Here is a 20,920-nt window from a genome sequence, read left to right as displayed (position 1 = left end):
ATCTACCTTCCACTTGTGATGAAACCGTATTTCTGGGAAATTCAGATACTCCACTTATGGCCCCATTATTTGAGAGGACTCTTGTTCTTGTTGATCTCCATGTATTTTGCATCTTTCAACTATTTTGAATTAATGGTTAACATTTAAAGTATTATTTTGCGCCTTTTTTTTTTTTTGTAACAGACTCAAAGGACAATTTCATCCTCACACTGAAAATAGCAAACCATTCTATAATGCACCTTCCTAGAAGCTCTTGAAGAGTGTGAAGAGTGAAAGGAGGAGCAGCAGGATTACAAAGTTAAAGTATTACCACACACATAACTGAAGATTATCCTACACACAGTTGTATCATTTCCAATTGATAAATTTCTGATAGAAAAGCATTAGTAACTTTTTGTAGCACTGGTTCATTCCCTTTCAGACACAATATCAGTAAAAAGCATAAGCACTTGACTGAAAAAAAATCCTGTCTTCAATTATCAATTATCAACTTGACAATGTCAACTGTCAAGTTTTTATCTATCTTTAGAATTTGTTCATACCCATTCTATCAGCTTGTTTCTGGGAAGTAATGTAAATTATGAAAAATTACTAGAATAATTACGCGAAAATCTATAAAGGCATAAAAGCGAAGAACTACTCTTAGTCTGAACTCAACAGAATATAATGCTAGCACTGCTCATTTGCTTGACAGGATTTTTTGATAGATGGAGAAAATTTGAATGCTATTGCTGCTATAGTCAGCTCTTTAAATTTCATCGTAATAGCAACACAGGAGCTAACAACAACAACAGTAATATTGACCAGCTGCCAGAAAATAGTGGCCAGATCAAAAGGGAATGGTACTATTAGATTTACTCAGAAAATTCAATATACTGGAAAGTAAGCTGCTAAGCAAATGCTCTACAGAAATTCTTCCATTACTCAAGAGGTGCTAACGAAATCTTAAAAGTTTTATTTAAAAAGATTAATTATGTGTGTGTCTATAGAAGTTAATCAGATTTGTATAACTTGAGCTATATTTAATGAGATTAATTTTATTCTATTGGTCTGACATTATAGTACAGAAAACACAAACTGAATATTAAGAAAATAATAAAAGAGTGTGGAATTATTTGAGAGAGAAAGCAGTAAAGCATTATTTTCTGGCACACTATGTACAATACTTAAAAAGGTACAGTTGGCACAGAAAGTACTACCAAGTTATTTACACATTCTTATCCATCTGTTTAAAGTAAACTGTGACCAGTGCTGCAATTTACTCCCAATAAAACTTCTGGCTTTTATTTGGAATGGTGTTCCCCAAAACTAAAGGAAAAATGGGTTAAATGCATATTTTCACATCTTCTCAGGGTCAAAAAGACAATAAATTCAGAATGCCTATGTGATTTTGTTTAGGATGACTCAATGTCTTGAGGAAAAGCACTGAAAGAACTACAAATGTGTCCAGCAAATTCACTAAATATGGAGAGTGTAAACACTCATTGAAAACCACACAGGTTTTTCAATCTAGATATCTATAAAAGAGGAAAGCAAGCTAAAATCCATGGTATTCTATTTACACCATCCAATTAAATTTTCAATATTCTGCAGAAGAAAAGAAGCTATTAGGTCCTCTTTTGTAGAAGTTGCAAAGTAAAAGAATAAAAAAATGTGATCTCAGGAAGAATAAGGTGTCCCTTATGATCCAAGTATAAAATTACTGCCACATTAAGCAAGACTCATTAATATTTCTGTCAAGGTCCTAAAGTGCACAGGAATAGCAATTGTAGAACTTTCAACAGCTCGTTCCAAATTTCCTGTTCCTCCACTGAACAAAAGTTCAAACCATTATTCCCTCACACTACATTTAAGAGACTTGTCAACAATTTTCTCACTATCTGCTCTTTATCAGCCAGCAAAACCTGAAAGACATTGGATCCTGTCTCTTCTTTCTGATGATGCTCCTTGACTGTCACAATTCTCTTTCCTGCTGACCTACTCTTGTGCCAGCTACTTGAAAACATCTCTCTTCTGAGATACATTTTAAGCAGAGAAACCAAAAAAAATTCTCTTTTTTCAGAATTAAAAAACCTTCTCTTGGAGGTCTCATTGATAGGGTAGATGTTAATAAAAGTATATTATTTTATAACAATCTAGTGGCACAGGTCAAAGTATAGAACCTACCCACTGAAATTCAGCTTCTTTAGCCTCTCACAGAGCTCTTATCTTTTCAAGGAATACTAAGAAAAAAAATCAATGCAAAATATGCATCTTTTGTTGATGGGCTACAGTTACTGGAGAAAAGCTCAATGACCAGTCTCATCTCTCTGGCCCAGGTATCCCTTTCTAAATGAAAATACCTCAGCAATGAATTTGAAAAATGAACCAGACAAAAAAAGTGAATTGTTTGGTAACAATCAAAACTCCTCTCGTATGCACCTGTACTCAAAGCAGAGATGGTTGTTTCTGCCAGTCAGGTAAGAGAAGGAGGGCTTAGTAAGCAAACTAAAAGACTTCATATAATGTGTTTATGGAGTGGTCAGATAGTACAGCAACAAACAAAAAAGAAGTTGTTAAATACAACAATGGCAGATGAAGAAGAGCAGTCAGCATCAGCAGGCTTGAGCTAAAGCCCTTTTGCAGCTGAAATTCAAAACACTAATAATCAAGTGAGGTAGGAGGGTCACTGAATTCTGGCTGGTAAAAAGGTGTTGACCACTTTGGAAAAATGCAGTGGTAATAAGGGAACACATTGTGAGATGCAAGGAAATGAAAGGCATAGAAGCTGGCAGCAGATTTTCAGCCAAAAATGCATTCTAGTCCAGTAGTTACCATTTGCCTGTATGCAATACATAGTTCAAGCTGAGAAACAGTCCCTTCATCTTTGTGATGATATTCTTATCGGAGTGAATGTGGTTTTTTCTCCTTCTTATGTACATAAGTAATTTTTTCAGTAGCGTGACTGATCTGGGTAACAGAGATAAACTATCTAGTTGAGTGAAGACCCAAGGACAAAGGGAAAATGAAGCTAGTCTTACATTCTGAGGAGTCACTATTTAGAGTGAGATTATTTCTGACTGCTCATCCAAACTGATTCATCATCGCAATGTATCAAAGGGCCTTTTAGTATCTGCTTCCAACGTGCTTTTGAAGAATATATACCCCAAAGAAGAGCAGTAACACGTAAATCAATTAAAACTAAGTTTAATTTCCTTGAACCAGAACAGTTTAATCAAACACATTTCCAAACATACATGGAAAAAAACCCCATCCTAAGCCATTAGAAACACATTCCATCCCCATTCGAAAGCACATTGAATATCTAATCAGTTATTCTTACATCATTTCCCAAGACCAGATATGTCATATTGAACTTAAATAACTGGGACAACAGGAAAACTGACATTTATGCTACCACTACCACAGTTGTGAAGGCATCAGATGGCTTCCAATACTCTTTTAGATCAGAAAATTGGAACTTCTTTGTCAACAAAGTTAGATAAAAGAGTTTTACTCCAAATTCTACTTTAGAATAAAGACAAAATTTCTTTGGAAAAAACTCTAGAAGCATGACTAGAGGCTCTACTAATACATATACATAGCTCCTGGTTTTCAGAAACCTTCATGTGCTAGAACTAGACTGATTCATACAGGATCAACTGAAAGGATATTTTTTACATACAAAAGCTTTATCTAAATATCTAGAGTCCCCAAGACTTCTTTGTATGCAGCATTTTAACACTAAGATGAAATGCTTTCCATATGCTTTCAGAAATCACGTGATTTGTGTGACTGATGTTGAAACATCCTCCTTGCCACACAGAGAAAATCCTTACATTTTCTGAGACAAATCTGGTCATCTTTCTGCACATATCATAGAAAGATAAAATACAGAAGTGTCAAATCTAGACACCAAAAGGAAAAAAACTTTACAAACCCCTTTTTTTTTAAATAGTCTTGTCGTATATAAACCAACCAGGCTCAATTTATATACAGAAAGAAGTTCTCATTCTTGTGACAAAGTTATTCAAAGGTTTCAGACTAGATGCTTTTTCGTATTTGAAATATGACATTGATTTTTTTTTTTCTATGCAATTATTCCAACAATATTTTTACAAGTAGCAGTAATTTAAATCTTGGACAAGAGCATCTTCACACAACATTACAGATTAAGTTAAAAAAATCTATTTTTCCCTTAGGCAAAGTGGCTAGTGGATAGCTAACAAGTAATGCATGCGTTTCAGTTCTATATATCCTTCCAGTGCGCCTGTCCATTAATTAGCCATTGATTTGAAAATGTCAATTTTCCTGATAATGGTTTTATGTGCAGTATGATCAACCTCATTAAATTCCTTTTATTTCACAAGAACAAGTGGATCGCAACTTCACATTTATTTAAACAAACCCAACTGAAAGTCATATGCTGATTTTTCCTTCATTTTATGCCTAAAGATTTTCAGTTGCTTCTGTACAAGATACCTAGTGTGGTCTTTCCTAAGATGATATTTACAAGCTCTTTTTCACTACAGTAAACAATGCAGTTGCAAGCAAAATTAACTTCCTTAATAACAGCAATATTTATGTTGTTTAACACACCCTACAAAAGACCTGTACATAGAACAGAGACAGAATTTGCCATGACCATTATAATGACAAATACAATGACGCTTATAAAGCTGAACTTGGTGCATCTCCTGGAGCTTTACCCACTGCGTAAATAAAGAACGATATAAAACAATATGGTAAACTTTCAACTCCTGTGTCATCTCCTGAAGCTGAACATGCTGAAGCCTCTTTATGACAACATAAAGAAGAAAAAATAGCAAAGAAAGTGCTGAACTAAAAATTCATTTCACTTAGGAATATTGGACAACTTCTGAACCTAATCCTCCAGCTTCACAGTTCATATACAGAGGGTGAAGTGGAAAGACAATAATTTATATACTCTCCCTCAAAACTGACCAACTGACTTCAGTGACAGAAAATTAACATATAAAACCCAAAAACCTAATAAAAACCATATACAACTACAGATACCCAAATTAAAGTTTCAGTTGTAAATTTCACATTCCAACAGATCAGAAATCTAACAAGCTGTTACATTTACCACCTTTTATATAGATTAAATTAGTGTATTTAAAAACAAGAAATAGTATTACCTCATATACAGCCACATTTTTCAGTCCTACAAAATATTTTGCTACCTTATTTAAATAGTGGTTAGAGCTCTCTACTCAATAATCCCATTTATTGCTAAACACAGTCATTTTTAATGCATATTTTGGCTGAAGAACATTTTATTAGCACAGTTTCTGATTTAGTGAGGTAATTAAGTGCATATCTACGTTTCAGTGCCTTGGCCCTATTTCCCTATCATTAGTCATTTTTGGATTAACTTATTGCACTAGAACTTACAGAGAGAGATCATGAACTTAGAAGACAACCAGAGGCACTCTAACACATATTCAGAATGGAGGTACCAGAAAACATCAAATTGCTGTGACAGACAGTATTCCACAATACCTAAGACCTCATGGAAAAATGCGCCTGCATGTAAGAACTGTCCAAAGCTGTGAAATAAGAGGGTAAGTCACATCTGCATGAGTACCTTGGGCATCTCTTAACAGAAGAAATCAGTGAAGTGTCATATTAATAAAGGGTAATGAATCACTTCTGTCACAAAATATCTTTGGAAAGATCATGGTTAACCAATAATAAAATAAAGCTGATTTCTTGAAGAGAAAGTCTTCCTCAGTTGTGTACATTTTATTCAAATGCAATTTAACGACAACAACAACAACAACAACAACAAAAACCCTGGAAGAATTCTAAAATGTGACATTTAGATTAAAAGCAATTGAAAAGATACTGTAACAAGCACACAAGCTTGTTGACTAGTGAGCATCTATCCCATGTGAAGAACAACCCTACTTGGCATATTGCACATTGATTCCAAGGTTCACTTGCAAACGGAGGTAAGGAAGATGAGAAAGGTCACTAAGGTATAAATTACCTGCAAACAGAGCATTGCCGCTGTGGCTGGAGAGCAGTGAACATCACTATCACAGAGTAGTTACGAGGTGGAGCCTTCACAAATCTTCGGAATTTATCTCCATTCATGCGGATGACTGAACGCCTTGAGCTCCACTCCATCAGCTGCTCCACTTTCTCAGCCAAAAGATTCTGTAATTGAAGACAAGCAAGAGGAATGTTTAAGATTAAAATTTAAGTGCTTTGTACCTATATTCTACCTTTGTACCCTCCAAACTCCTTTGGACTCAAGATGGAAGTTATAAATAGCTGTATCTAGCAGAGTTTAGCATATAGCACAATTTAGTCTTTCATGTAGTCAATGAGTATTCTTTTAAGTATTTAAAAGAATAACTTAATGTGGTCTTAAACAGAAAGAATACATAAAGTAAAATCAAACAGGTTGCTATCGAAGGCAAAGGAGTAAGGATCACTGCCTAAATAAAAACTACCAGTACAGCAATCATTTCACTTCCACTTAAAAAACTGAAGTTTTAGAAAATGCAGCCTTATGTTGTATTTATTCTATTTAGTAAAAACCACATCAGGATATTGTCAGTCACTTGAGTATAAAGATGAAAGACACATGTACCTATAAAGAGAGAAAAATAGTTACTATGTTTAGAATTTCTTACAAATGTATCATACTGAATTTAAATTCACTCCGGTTTTGTATTTTGCTACAGACAGGTCTGCACTGTCATATAAACTCATCTAGGTACATTCTATTATGAGATCAACATTTTAAGCTGGTCTCAAGACTGAGAAGCACAAAATATTTTGATTGAACTACCATCGCATAAGAAAAATCTACTTGCGTATTGTCTTTTGCTTGAAAGCATTCCATCACATGAATGATTTAAAAGGAAGCTATGAGACATACTAATAAGATAGCCCTCTTTATCTAACTATTCCTATGAAAATCTATTTAGGGTTGTTTTTTGTTGTTGTTGTTGTTGCTTTGGTTTGTTAGTGGTTTTTTTGTTGTTTGTTTTGTTGCTGGTTTGGTTTTTTTTGTTTGTTTTTTTTTTTTTTAAATCAAGTAAGCCTGATTCCACACATGCTCAGTTTAGTTTCCTAAGTTACCTAGGTGCAGTGAGGTTGTACTGATCACACTCTAGGTGGATTGCTGCATACAGCATATCAGGATTAATGCATCTATCTTGGTTTAAGTGTTCACCTCCCCACTCACTGGCCCTGTGGAAGCTGCCTATATCAAATAAAAACTAAAAAAAAGAGTGAAGGAAACTGGAATATACAACTCAGAAGCTGAGTGCTGAGAGAAAGTGAGAAGGACAGAGTAGGGGCCAGACAGACAGGAACAGAAAGTGAGGAAGGCACACCAAAGAAAGAGGAAACTAACTTCAGAAAACTTGAAGATGCAAGACCTCTGTTAAAATACACAAATCAGTAAAAGGGTTTTCAAATTGATCAGGCTCCACTGACAAGGGATAGAATAAACTAGCTTAAAAAACATACTGAAATTAGGGACACTCTCAGAAAAGAGAGCATGATGACAGGCAAGGCAAGAATAAAAGCCAAACACTGTGCAAGAACAATTGAGGAAGAAGACAAGGTAGCTTTACTGAGGGTTTTTTAAAAAATTGAATGAAGTAGAAAAATTAGGTCATGTAGTAACATTTTGACAAATCTGTAATGCTATGAATGAGAGTAGATATATGAAGGGAAGGAAGGAATGAACTGCAAGGATAAAGAAAAATTATATTTTGCCTATCAGAACCTCCACCTTCAAATTATTAGAGCCCCTTAGGGGCTTGTGCCCCTTAGCAACAAGTCATCAGAAGGTTTGAATTCAAAAGAAGCTTTGATGAGTGTGGATCATGAACAGTTCTCAAATACCTGCATTAACTTGACCCTATTTAAAAAAATCCTTTAGGTTTTTGTTCCTATTTTCAGAATTTAGCTGGTATTTGTAATCACAAATGTGAAGGAGAGGTTACAACACTGTTTATCATGTAAATATCAATGATACAATTAAAACTATAATTTTTCTTCTTCTAAAAGACATATGCTTCTGATGGTTTTGCTTCAAGAAGATAATATGTAAGTTCTTTTCTTTAAAAGGAACGATAAAGCAAATCACATAAAAATGATGCCCACACATTTGTAAGATTCCTTTAATTAGCAGTGCCAGAATTAAATCTTTGTTGATTTCAAAAGATTCGCTTCTTTTGCATCAGGCACTCCAGCCAGTAATACACAATAAAATATAAGGAACTAAAAAGGATGGGAACTAGTATATCCAAAACCTTTAATAAATCAAGCAGAATGATAAACCAGAGGGAACTAATAAAAAGACATAACTTTTATATTAAAACAGGAATGGTGCATAAGATCCTACTTGGTACAGAAAAACAAATACTTTTCAGAATAGGCCTTATAAAAGAAAAGAAACCCATGAAATAGCATTAAGGGTATGAAAGCAAAAGCATGATCTTGACAGAAAGAAGAAAAAACAGGAGAGGGAAAAAATCCAGCTGTATTAGTACTAAATAATTTGCTTCTATAAAATACAGTTATATGGAAGAATCTTACTCAGACAAGTCCCAATTCTAGTTTGACTTGGAAGATAGTTGCCAATAAAAAACAGTCTTGACTCCTTTAGATTCAGCCACACGTAACCCCACCTTTACATAGCTCTTACGCAATATTCATTATAATATTCTCAATCACTTTTATCACTTGTTGTTTGGTTTTTCCTATATGTGCAAGTAAAAAGCTAGTAACTGAACTAACTTTATATGTGTACTACACTAGGTAAAATCAATCTAATATTTCAGGAGTGTAGTCATTAGGTACAATGCATATACTTGCTTCACTGCTTCTGAATAGATTCAGAAGAAATCTATTTTTTTTCAACTAGAAAGTTATTAAATAGACTGCAGATAGTGGCTTGCATCATAAAACATTTCTGCTATAGGCTACACTTCTCTTAGGCAACTGACTGTACTCCAGTATCCTACCAACTTTTTTGTACACTTTATTTCAGAAGACTTCTTTTAAAAAGTAATTGATTGAAGAAACCTTGGGACTGACAACTCTAGAATTCAGAGTGCAGTCTTTCTGACTTATAAGTCTTTAGAAAAAGATGAAGGTCTGATATTGGTTTTGTCATTTACAAAATATTTTCACAATATATTCTCCTGAGTAAGTTAGCAACCTTTTCCTCATTTTATTTAATAATGAAACCTAAGAAGTAAATTTGAGAAGCAAAAGTTTGCAATTTAGCCATGCATTTGACTTTAAAGCTGAGTCTTAAGGAATTATGGCACATTGTAAAATTCCAAGTGTCTAACTCAGCTTTGGATCAAAAAGGCACCCACTTGACTGACACTATACTCAGGAAATTGGTCAGTGGGCAGGCAGGCAGGCAGGGCAAAGTGTTTTAAGTTTACAGAAGCCACCAGACCAGTCTTAAGGATTTAATAATTCAGAATCTAATTTCAGTATTTTTGTAAAAAAATTATTTTTTAAAGATAAACAGTAGAAAACAGAAAAACATACTGTTGAATAAAAGCATGAGCTCTGCCTAAGTCAAAAATTATCTCCTGTGCGAAAGAGCATTGAAAACGGAAGAAAAATTGACAGAAAAACATGTAGAACCAAAAGACAAAATTTTTCACATTACCCTAATAAAAATCATTTACTAATATCCTAGAAAGCACTGTTAGAAAAGACAATGGTCTATTCCAAATTGTTCTTGCTGCGAAGATACTGAAACTGAACGTGTTTTCTTTCACCCTTTACTGTCCATCCATATAATCCATACATAGAACTGCCACCAAAGTGAATTCCCATTAGGATTCTAGACACCTATACAAATTTTAATAACTTGCCTCTTTCCACTCCCTTTTCCACCCCCTGGGAAAAGTCTTCTGCAACAGAAAATTAGGAACTAGGAGAGAATGGCTAAATCTAACAAAACACATCTTGTGATGACAGAGACACAACTGTTACTCAAATCCAGAAAACAAGGAACGCTACCTCATTTTCACTCCAGATTTCTCATTTTCTGCTCCCTTCCACAGTCTCTACAAGGAAAGACCCTACATAAGTTTAAACCTATTTGTTTACTGAATTCCTCAGAGCACTTACCAGATTTATGCTGATAAGTGAAGGGGGCTTAATTGAAACACTAGGGGGAAAAAAAACCCAAAAAACAAACGAACAAAAAACCAATGCAAAGCCTAAGTATGAGAAAGGAAATTCTTCCTGCACAAAGAAAATTCTGGGTTTGATGTTGCAAACAACTGCAAAAGGCTCAACAGATAACAGCCTGTAAAAACACTGAGCACATTAAATCAATGGATGACGAAGTAGCCATGTATCATTTACTTATTTACATTAGCTGATGCCCCAAGCAGAATAAAAGGATATGTATGATCTATGGGTGGAAACAAAATGAATGCTAATTTCTGTAAACAAACAGAACTATAACATTACTTGCTGCTCCTACACTATTTTGTAACAAGTGAAAATATATGGCACATCAACATTTTTACAAAACTAAATAACCCTTAAAAATCTAACTGAGAAAATCCAAAATCCAGGAATTTTCTTACACAACAAGTAAACTGTTCATTTTTTAGAAAATGGGATTACTTCATAAAGCGACCACCTATGAAAATTATCTCTGCTCCTGAAATAGCGACAGTCATTGGCATCTTTTCCTCAATCCTGTTAAGCAGATGAGCACTCCCCACTGAAATAAAAAACTGCTTGGGAAAACAATTCTAAAAAATTGTTTCTTTTCCCTAAGGCTAGTAAAATATTTTTCCATTAGCAGCTGCCCCTATTACTGAGTCACAAAGAACGCAAAATAAAAAAAGTAAATTTCGTCTATTACAGATCTTGGTTTCCAGTGATGTCATGAAACAACCAAGCTACCTGTCAAAAAGCAAAGTGTGACAAGTTATGAAACTAAAGCTGATGGTAGGCCAAGCCTCTGGCATCGGCGCCTGAGGCAATTCCCTATTAGGGACTGCTTCCCAGTGATCCCCCATATCTCCTCTCTGCTTCGTAACCCAATAGAGCTTGACATCTACAAGTCTTCCCTTTCATACTCTGTGACGAGCAGATTAGCTACTGAAACCCAGCTTTATTTATTCACTCTCCCAAGACACAGTGCCTACAAGACAAAGCATAAACAACAAGAATCACCTTGCGCTGCCTCACTTGACTGTTAATCTTTCTTGGCCAGATTTTTTAAATTACTTTTGGCCCAAAACAGACTCTTGGAGGCAGGGGGTAGCAAATAACAAAAACCAAAATATCACACATATTTTCCTACGTGCTACTTGCTCTGTCTGTCCAGTGGATGTCCCTGATAGTTTCAAGATTTTTTTTTTAGACTTCCTTTAATTTACTTTGCCTTCTGTTAGAATAACCTGACACAGGTAACTTAAGGCACAAGAGGCTATTTGAAAAGAGCAAAGAAGTACGTCCCAAAAATATTACTCAATGATTCAGTGTTCAAACTAAACTCTTCCCTTTTGAAGCACACCAGCTCTAACACTTTGTACCTTTCGGGTTTCAGAAGAGATTTCAGGCCTTTCTGATGTAATAGGGTCCCAAATACTGCTCAATATGTGAACCTGGAAGACCTCAGCTCTAGGAAGATTGGATCAAAAGCAGTACCATGAGATACCTATATTAGGAAATGTGTAAATTAGCCAGGGAGTCAATCTACTAATAAGGCTGAAGCGTTGATTATTACTGAGCCATTCCACTTTCCTGATAAAAAAATCAAATGCACTCCAGTACCTCCAACTTCAGTTTCTGTAGTGAAAGAAATAAAGTAGGGAGTTTCTAATTAATAACTTAATACTACATTTGCTACTGGACATGAGTTAACTACAGATTTTTTAAAAGTACTTCTGAAATGAAGCAGAAAAAAAAAAGAAAAAGATGGCTTGACTTCCATGTTTCCTTCGTGTTTATTTTACCAAAACTAGCTAAGCCATATGAAAACGACTCTTGATGAAAGTTCTGCTTTGTTCACTCAGGTGCATCAAATCCCCAAGAAATGCTAGCTCTGTACACAATTATTTCAGGACAACTGAATGCAATGTTACTGCATGTAAAGTATCTTATAAACCTATCTAAAGCATGTAGCTTAAATTCCAATTTATTTTAACAGTCTCCATTTTAGTCTTTAATTACACTAAGAATAATAGTACAGAGAAACTAATTGCACTAATAAACAAAATTCAGCAGTATGTTGTAAGGACAGTTAACTTCTCAAAATGTGTCTGATAAACATTCACAGATATGCAATTACTGACCCCAGTAAATTGGTGGCAGAAAGATGATGGAATCAACATTCACACTGTTCTTACAGGCATTTATTCCTATGCTGTCCCTTGGTCACCTGATGCCTGCATAAAAATTTTATTTATGCTATCAACATATCAGCATCCTAAAACACATAAAAATGTTTTTACCATTTGTAAAACTCAACACACAACAATGGCATATATTTAGATAATTTCATATAATATTTCCTACATACTAAGGGGGAAAATAGAAGGCTACTTTCCTGCATAAGTCTCTAAACAAGATTTCAAATAGCCAATGGACGTGAAAGTGCTAAGAAAGGTAATTTCTTTGATCTGTCTACATCTTCACTCTTCTAATATTTTCTACGTTATTCTAAAACCTGGGGGAAAAATTATGTATGTCTGAAAAAAAAATAAATATGTTTCACTTTTTAAAAAATTTATTCCTCTTCAAATTAAGGCAAGCAGCACCAGTAGCTGTATAAAAAAATACTTGGTCCCTATTTTGAACTTGTCTTTAAATAGCAATAGAAACCATGAGTCATGTCAAAGTTACAAACTGTAATTTCCTGATTCACAACCCGAGGCCTAATGGAGAACCCCAGGATTAACTATCCCAATATTCCGGTGAGCAACAGTTATTCTGCAGCCATACACTCATAAACTAATTCTTCAATTGAGAATGACTATCAGTACAGCAAATGTTTTCTCCTCTGATTTCCCTCTGCAAGGAAAGAGGAGCATGAGTTAATGCAAATATTACTAACCACTAAGATATACAGAAATCTGTTTGGATACTTTTATTCCTTCTCAGATTATTTATTGTCAAAAAAACCATTGCCCGAACATAATTGAGAAGCCATGTAAGCTGGCACAGTATGACTGATTTAATATGCTCCATTGACTCAAAGTCATTTAGCTGTGACTGAGGATTTGCTTTTAGGAATGAAACACTGATTTTCATCTTTATGTAAAATGCCCACATTTTGTGGCTTTATACCTAAAAATGTCCTTTTAAGGCTGAGTAGATAAATGAACAGACAACCAAAACTCTTGTGTTTTGGTTTGGGGTTTGTGGGGTTTTTTTGTGGTTTTGTTTGTTTGTTTGTTTTTGTGGGTTTTGTTTGTTTATTTTTGGTGTGGTTTTTTAGCCCAGAAGTTGTTCTATTTGCAGTTTCAGAAAAATATGGTTGATTTCCTATTACACGAAGCTGTCATATTCTAAACATTAGAAAAGTATTAACATTAATATTTTACATTGTGTAAAATGCAACATTGAAAATAACCTGCATAATGGTTTACATGGATGTATTTTGTCCAGTTGGTTTTACAGATTGTCAATTTTCATTGAGTACAATCAAAAATTGACAATTGATTTCAAAACACAAGAAATTAACCCTGTTTTGTATTTAATACTTCTAAAAAACCTCACAATTTGTCACAAACTTTATAGTAGCTTACATTCATTAAAAGATAAAGTTCATCTGATTTAAATAAAGCGTATAAGATCAACAACATGAATTACAGAGTAAGACTCTAGTACTGTAAACAGCAGCACAGCTTATTTCAGGGAAGATAATACCTACTGTATTGCATGAAATAAACACAAGTTAAACCATTTAAGTTTTACAGAAATAAGCCTAGGTAAGCCTTATACAACTATAGGCTTTTCCCCTAGTATTTTATTTTACTTTTTTTTTCTTTATAAGCATGGAAGTAATTAATTATACAATGAGAAATATCAAAAGGCTGAATTACGAATTAGAGAGAAGATTATACAACAAAAGCACCAGCTAAACCTCAAAGTACATTTTGCTTAGGTCACCTCTATACTGGAAGGATATTAGTCTCAGGAGAGCATAATATAGGACATCCAGGATGATTCCAAGAGTACTTGTTATACACAAAGGCTAAAAAAGCTCTATCTATTCTCAGTGGAAAACAATTCAGGGTGACCTAGCAAAAATATTGCAGAAGTTCTTGATTAAAGATGGGAAATCTTTAGCTAAATATTAAAATTATGCACAAAAAGTTAAAAACTAATTCTGCACATATATTTCAATTCATTATGATCAAACTCCTAATTCTAAATTACTATAATTTTTTTCAATACTCAGAACTACTGGATTCCTGGGAACTGGATTTAGCCATACCTTTCAGAGTGCCAAGTTTATGATTTTCAACCAGATAAATCAAGTTAACTTTATGCACAATTTTTTCACAAATCAAAACTCTTTCTAAATCCAGGAACACATCTCAAAGCTACAAATTATCAAGATGTTTAATATCAACTTATTTGGCCTGCTATTTTAAAATATTTCTGATTTTTAGGTAAAATTAAACTTAGCTATACCAGCCTTTTAAACTAGCTGCTATTTATATTGCCATTCTGAGTGTTTGGACCCCAAGGGTATTTTTTTGTTAAGTTCAGCTTTCTGCAAGAGTCATCTCAGAGCATTCAGCAGCCTGGTTCAATTTACAGTGCAGAGTTATGAATTAACTACTGAAAGCCATTCTGGAACTAATATATACTTTTTGTGCCCTTCCCTTGCTACAAAGAATATTGACTGTTCAACACATTGTTAACACTGTGTTTATGTTTAAAAATAAGTAACTCTTCCCTTCACTTCTTTAGTGTTTGCTGAAATCAGCAGGCAGCTTTATTTAATCTAGATCATTTTAAGAACTTGTATTTCTGTACTAAAAAGCAAAGGCTTGACACAACAGGAAGACAAAAGATATTTCTCCTCCTTTTTCTTCATTCTAAAACTAGAGTCCACAGTGTCTTTGAAAGTGCAAAAATGAGGTCTTCTACTCTCAAGCACTGTATGTGAAATTGAATGTGCTACATACAGTGCTATATAACCAGCTGTTCCCTCTCAACTTTATTGCAAAATATTTTTGCCAGCTGAATCTCTTTAACTATTAAAAAAGGAAGTGTTATGCAGTAAGCCATAATAACCTGATAATCCAGGATCAGGTTGCTCACATACTAGTTTTGTACATACCAGAGAACGTAGCTTTAGGACCCCATACACCCCAAATGAGGAAAAATTCAAGTAACTTAAACAGTAGGTTCCTCAGGGAAAACAAACAAAGAAAGAAAATGAGACAAAAACAAATTAAAAAAGATACAAAAACCAAACAAAACCCCAAAACAAGTAACAACAACATCCAAACAAAACAACCAGCCACCCCTAACCTCTGGGCACCTGCTAACAATGCTCCGTCATCTTCACAGTACAGAAGTGCTCACTGATGTTCGGATGGAACCTCTGGTGTTTCATTTTGTGCCCACTGCCTCCAGTCCTGTCACTGGGCACCAACGATTCTGACTGTCATCTTTACACTTTGCCCTTAAGGTATTTATTTACATCAATGTAACTCCTCCTAAACTTTTGGTTTTCTAGGATAAACATTCCCAACTCTCTCAGCCCTTCCTCAGAACATTTTCAATTTCAGAACACTAGGTGGAAAGCATGATATTTTAAAGGATGTGCATGAAAAGACATCACTTTACTGAAGAGTGGTTCCATCCTATTTTTTGTTTATTTAATGAATGTAAAGCAAGTTCTACTTTACCGAGCAATTAGCATCTAGAGAAAAGGTGACTTGGACAGACACCAACAAAACTGTTCCTTTGTTCAAAGTGTATTTTTTCCCTGTTTCACGATAAAGTAATTCACAAACTAAACTGCAGTTGAAATACTGCCAATCATCTTTCCCCCTCTATCTCTTACTGCCCATTTCTCTGCATATTTGTGGAATGACAAGATTTTATGTTGAAAGCTGATAAAGTAATGATGAAAGTAATTTCACACAGAGGTAATTCACCTCAGAAATTTGAGGTTGCTTTGACTTTGGTGGAATGCTACCAATAAATCAGTTTGAAAGAGGTCAAAAAGCCAAAAGAGCAACAGAAGTTCAGAGTATTTACTGGATTTTCTCCCTGAAAAATTAAAAAAAAAATTAATTTTAGAATCTGGATCGTTTTTGCTCTCTGTAAACAGGCATGCTAGAGAGACATTTTACAAAGCCATTGATAACTCAGCTCTCTTCTCTGTGGAATCACCACATAGAGACTAATCCCTCAAAGCCCTTAAGCACTGTGCTACATTGAAGAATTACCCAGACAACCAAACTGTGGCTAATGCAAAAAAAAAAAAAAAAAAAACAAAAAACAAAACCCACCAAAAAATGGTTTCTTAGCTTTCTTCTTCATTTTCTATGTTATTCCAAACACCAGGTTAAAATATAGATGCTGTACTTCCAGTCCCTGGGAGTACAGAATAGATGACTAAACTGCGACAACAAAAAGAAGTTTTATTAAAAAAACTTATGTAAGGCTAGCTAGGGAAAGCATCAAGAATTTAAAGTGAATTAGATTATAAAGGAAGACTGGGAAGGGGCAGTAGCACCTACTGTTAAAAGAAAGTAAGTTAAGGACAAATCAATTCAACAACCATTTAAAATGTAAAATGCAGAGTAAATACAGAAGAAATTAGAGAAGATTTGGTTCCGTAAGTGAAAACATACCAGAAGGAAGGGGCAGAAATTCAATTGTTGCATGGCACATAAGCACTGTTCAGTAATCAGAAATGTAACTGCTTGAACAGGAAAACATTGAGCTCAATCAAGCATACTGAAATAATTTTGACAGAATTTCCTTAAGAATAACGCTTGCCTTTTTTAAAAATTGCTCCAACAAGGAATACAAGAGTTCTTCAACTTTCTTTGTTATTATATAACAGACATTTAAAGTGAGAGTATATAACACAAAAGAACTTGAGAAAAAAATGTGTAACCTTCAACAAAATCAACAAATAAGCAGAGTTCTCCATACAAGCAAAGAACAATTATTTAACTCCATACAGGGAATACATAAAGCATCTAGTTCGAAAATATTCTGGGTATGAGTACTCTGGCTTCTTTCTCTTCCAACATATTAGAAAAACCCCACAATCAAACAAAACCAAAAACACCAATCAGAAAACCAAAACAAACACAAAAAACAACAACAAAAAAGCCCAAACCCCAAAAATACACATAGGCATCCATCATGAATTTGTCTATTTGGTATTACTGAGAGGACTCCCAAGTACCTATTTCTTACTGGCACCTTAGTGTTAATACAAAAGGGTATCTTGCTGATTAGTACACTGGGAAGCTACAAAAAAGAATTAAATTTCTCACTTGCCTCTTTACAGCAAGTTAATTATGAGAGTAATGTCAGAGGAAAGATGTGGTGATGATAAGTAATTAACACTTTCTATCTTGTGACAAGGCAGTTAAGTACTTTCTGAAATAAGATATCTAACTATGCACAAACTAGTCTGTCTAAAATTTAAGAATTTAAAAAATTATAATCGAAAATTGCAGACAAAATAATTAATCTTTAGAGTGGAAAAACTTGTTACTACCAAAGGCACTGACACATCTTATAACTACCTAAGGCAGATACAAGTTTTATTTCTTCCATAAAATTCCACATGTTCTGTTTTACCCATTAACCCAAGCACTCATAGGATTAAACCACCGACAAAAGAAATGAATACGCAAAATATCATTACTATTCTCACTAAGTAAAAACGATAACTCCAGACTTGGCTGATATAAGACCTATCAGGGTTAAAAACTACTGCAGATTTAAAACATTGCAAAACAAACAACAACAACAACAAACTCCACCACCCAAACAAAAAAGAAAACCCGCCCTTAGACTATTCTTTTGCTAAAGAGGGACATAATTTCAAGACCTAAACAAGTCAATAAAAAGCTTCAATTCTGTAACAGACCAAGTAAATACCTATGATTATTCTGCATCTAAAGTTAAAGTAAACAAAAAGAATACTTGCACTTTTGGAGTGTAGAGTGCTTAAGGACAGAGAAAAAGAGGGAGAAAAAATTATTTGGCAGTTTGTTTTCTGTGGTTGATTTTAAGGAGCCTGTTGATACAGAATAAAGAGAAATATTAATGGAGAAAAGAAGCATAATTATAAAATTTGATATTCCACAGACATATCCTAGAGCTTTGCTTTGAAAACAATTAGAAGAATAAATCAGAGAAGCACTTTCCCTATTTTTTTCCCAGCTGAAAAAGAGACACTTCTAATTTTCCCAAGAATCACTTTTCCTGATTACCTAAATGCACAAAGATATATTCTGAAGTCCTCTTTAGATCCCAAGTTCATCATTGTAAGACCATAACAGAGACAGTACCAGCTCAGGCCACAAGTCAGCCTAATTGATGTGCATGAGTGGATTTCCACAGAACAGTGCAGGTACTAAGGAAACAAATTAGATATACTAATATCTAATATATACTATATAATTTCCCAGCCCTCACCATTTGCATCTCAGGGACATCCTGAGGTTGAAAACACTATCTTTGTATTTCAAATAACTCCACAAAGAGATAACACTGAAAAATTACCAAAGTCAAGGCTACAAAATCTTTAAAAGGCAAAGCATTCATATGTGAATAAAATTTACACACATTCTTGTCCTGTCTCGGTTTGAAGCTAGCTGAAAAAGATTCAACATAGCTAATTCAACATATTATCCTATATTTAAATATTCTAGATTTGATATCTGCATTCTTTAAGGTCAATATTAGACACTAGTTAAGCACACCAACTTCCAGAATTCCCCCCTTTCAACTCCCATTCAACCTAGATCTTGAAGTCAGTTTGGCAAAGAAAAAGTGCACCTCAGAAATGTTTACTTGTAGCCTGGGGAATCAACAGAAATAGTTTCCTACAAAGGCTTTCCTTTTTCAGTATGAAGGTCTTCAGTACGGCACTTTCTCCCATGGAACTCGAAGACAGACACTTCCCTAGTTCCCTTACAAATGCTTCAACAGTGGCCATAATAAAGAACTAATGATGTTTGCCAGTTAGAAGACAGGATACATTGGCACTACTATTTCTTACAGTAGCACAATGATTTAAGCTAAAAGAGGTACTATTGGAAGGAAAACCCAGGAAAACTGAAACAGTAACTAACCCAAAAGCACAGAATGGTTCTGATCTGTTCACTTCTCAATTTTACAAGACAAAATCATTTATAGAGAGATAATCTAAGAGGCAAGTTAACTAGTGAAAGATCAAGTAAGAAAAAAATCTTTGATAAGCTTACTCCCCTCCTGCTCCCTGGAGTACAGTAAGAGGGTGGATCTTCTAAAAGATAAAGAATAATTGCTATAGAGAGGAAGATTAGATAACCCTGAAACCAATTATACGTGATAAGTAAGTGCAAAGTACGCCAATATGCTTAGGAACAAAATTGGTGAACATTCACAGAACATGCAAGAACAAACAGTAAATCACCTCAAGGTGATGACACAAGGAAAAATGCCGATCAGGAATATTGACATTGGATGCACCACCTTAGATACAGTCAGTCTGGGAGATTTTCATCATAGAAACTTCTTGCAGTCTTAAGAACATGCTGGAGAAAAAGCAGATAGTACTTATCAGCTCATTCCAGTTTTCATCTGGCACAATTTACACTCCATGTTGTTCAAGGGAGTCAGGGTTTCACAGTTCAAGAACTGGACATTTAAAAAACCCAGTTGTCTACAGAACTGTACTATTCATTCTATCAAAATTTCCGTCACCCTGCATTATATATGTGCACGCCCCTAACTAAAATTCTCAACTTATGCAATGAGTTTGCTCCCTCTATATTTAAAAGAAAACAGTTACGAAAAGCTCTCATTATGACAAGCCTAGAGATGAGTAAAGTAATAGTAATTACATTCAGGTTCAAGAAATCCACTGCAGACATTTCAACTCCTCCCAGAACATTTTCAGTGAAATAATACATCAGTGACCACAGGGAGGAGAAAGCATCACCAGAAATTAGATGCAATTACTGCCCTAATCCCTACAGACACAAAGGCTGAGAATACACTTTATCTCCATTTGACAGAAACCTATCCTTTTACAAGAACACAACATGATTTGCTATAAAGTTTTAGGTCTGAATCACATTTAAAAATAAGTATGAGGCATTACTTTCCAATTTACTTTGCTGGAACACAAGTCCTTATCTCCCACTCTAAGAATATAGCTAAACTGAATTGAATTTGCTCCGCAAAACAATGTATATAGGACACAATAAATACAAAAATATTAAAAATAACATAGTTAAATATTCTGCACTATGTACACACATGGAGTTACATACTCAGGACTGAAACTGGATGATTATTAACCGTGAACACAAACAGGTTGCTTTACACACGCAGTCCAACTTGACTGAAATCATCTGACTGCCTAAGTGACTTATGATTAGTTTGGCTCACTGGTTTTGGCCCAGTATCTAATAATTTATTGTTGAGGTACAAGGTTAGAAGAGACCGTATTTTTCTGAAAAAAGTACTGCTTTGTCAAAAACTATGTAAATGAATGGATCAAAAGACAAATAAGAGTGCAGAAAGGGAAGCATTTAAAGATTTCATAATATAGAACAGACATGGCTTGTGAGCCAGATGGCTTTTTACCAGCTGCTTGTAAAAGGTGCTGGGAGAAATAATCTGTAGCATGACTAAGTCAATTGGCAGATACACAGTTCTGTCTTCAGGATAAGTTAGCAGAAGTTGTAAC

The 20,920-nt window shown here is 34.6% G+C and overlaps 1 protein-coding gene across 2 annotated transcripts in view; it reads right to left on the bottom strand.

Moving 5' to 3' along the window:
- Positions 1-20,920, bottom strand: part of TUSC3 (tumor suppressor candidate 3) — a 106,107-nt gene that overhangs the window by 62,855 nt on the left and 22,332 nt on the right. For both annotated transcript variants that reach the window (XM_066184966.1, XM_066184967.1), the window contains exon 2: positions 5,996-6,165. In XM_066184966.1, coding sequence (XP_066041063.1) covers positions 5,996-6,165 — 170 coding nt within the window. The remainder of the gene's footprint in view (positions 1-5,995; positions 6,166-20,920) is intronic.

The sequence above is a fragment of the Chamaea fasciata genome, unplaced genomic scaffold (assembly GCF_029207755.1).
Source record: "Chamaea fasciata isolate MVZ Bird 193981 ecotype frontalis unplaced genomic scaffold, bChaFas1.0.hap1 SCAF_6, whole genome shotgun sequence".
In the NCBI taxonomy this organism is placed as follows: Eukaryota; Metazoa; Chordata; class Aves; order Passeriformes; family Sylviidae; genus Chamaea; species Chamaea fasciata.
The sequence above is the reverse complement of the archived record's forward strand: the minus strand, read 5'-3'. Positions and strand labels throughout refer to the sequence as shown.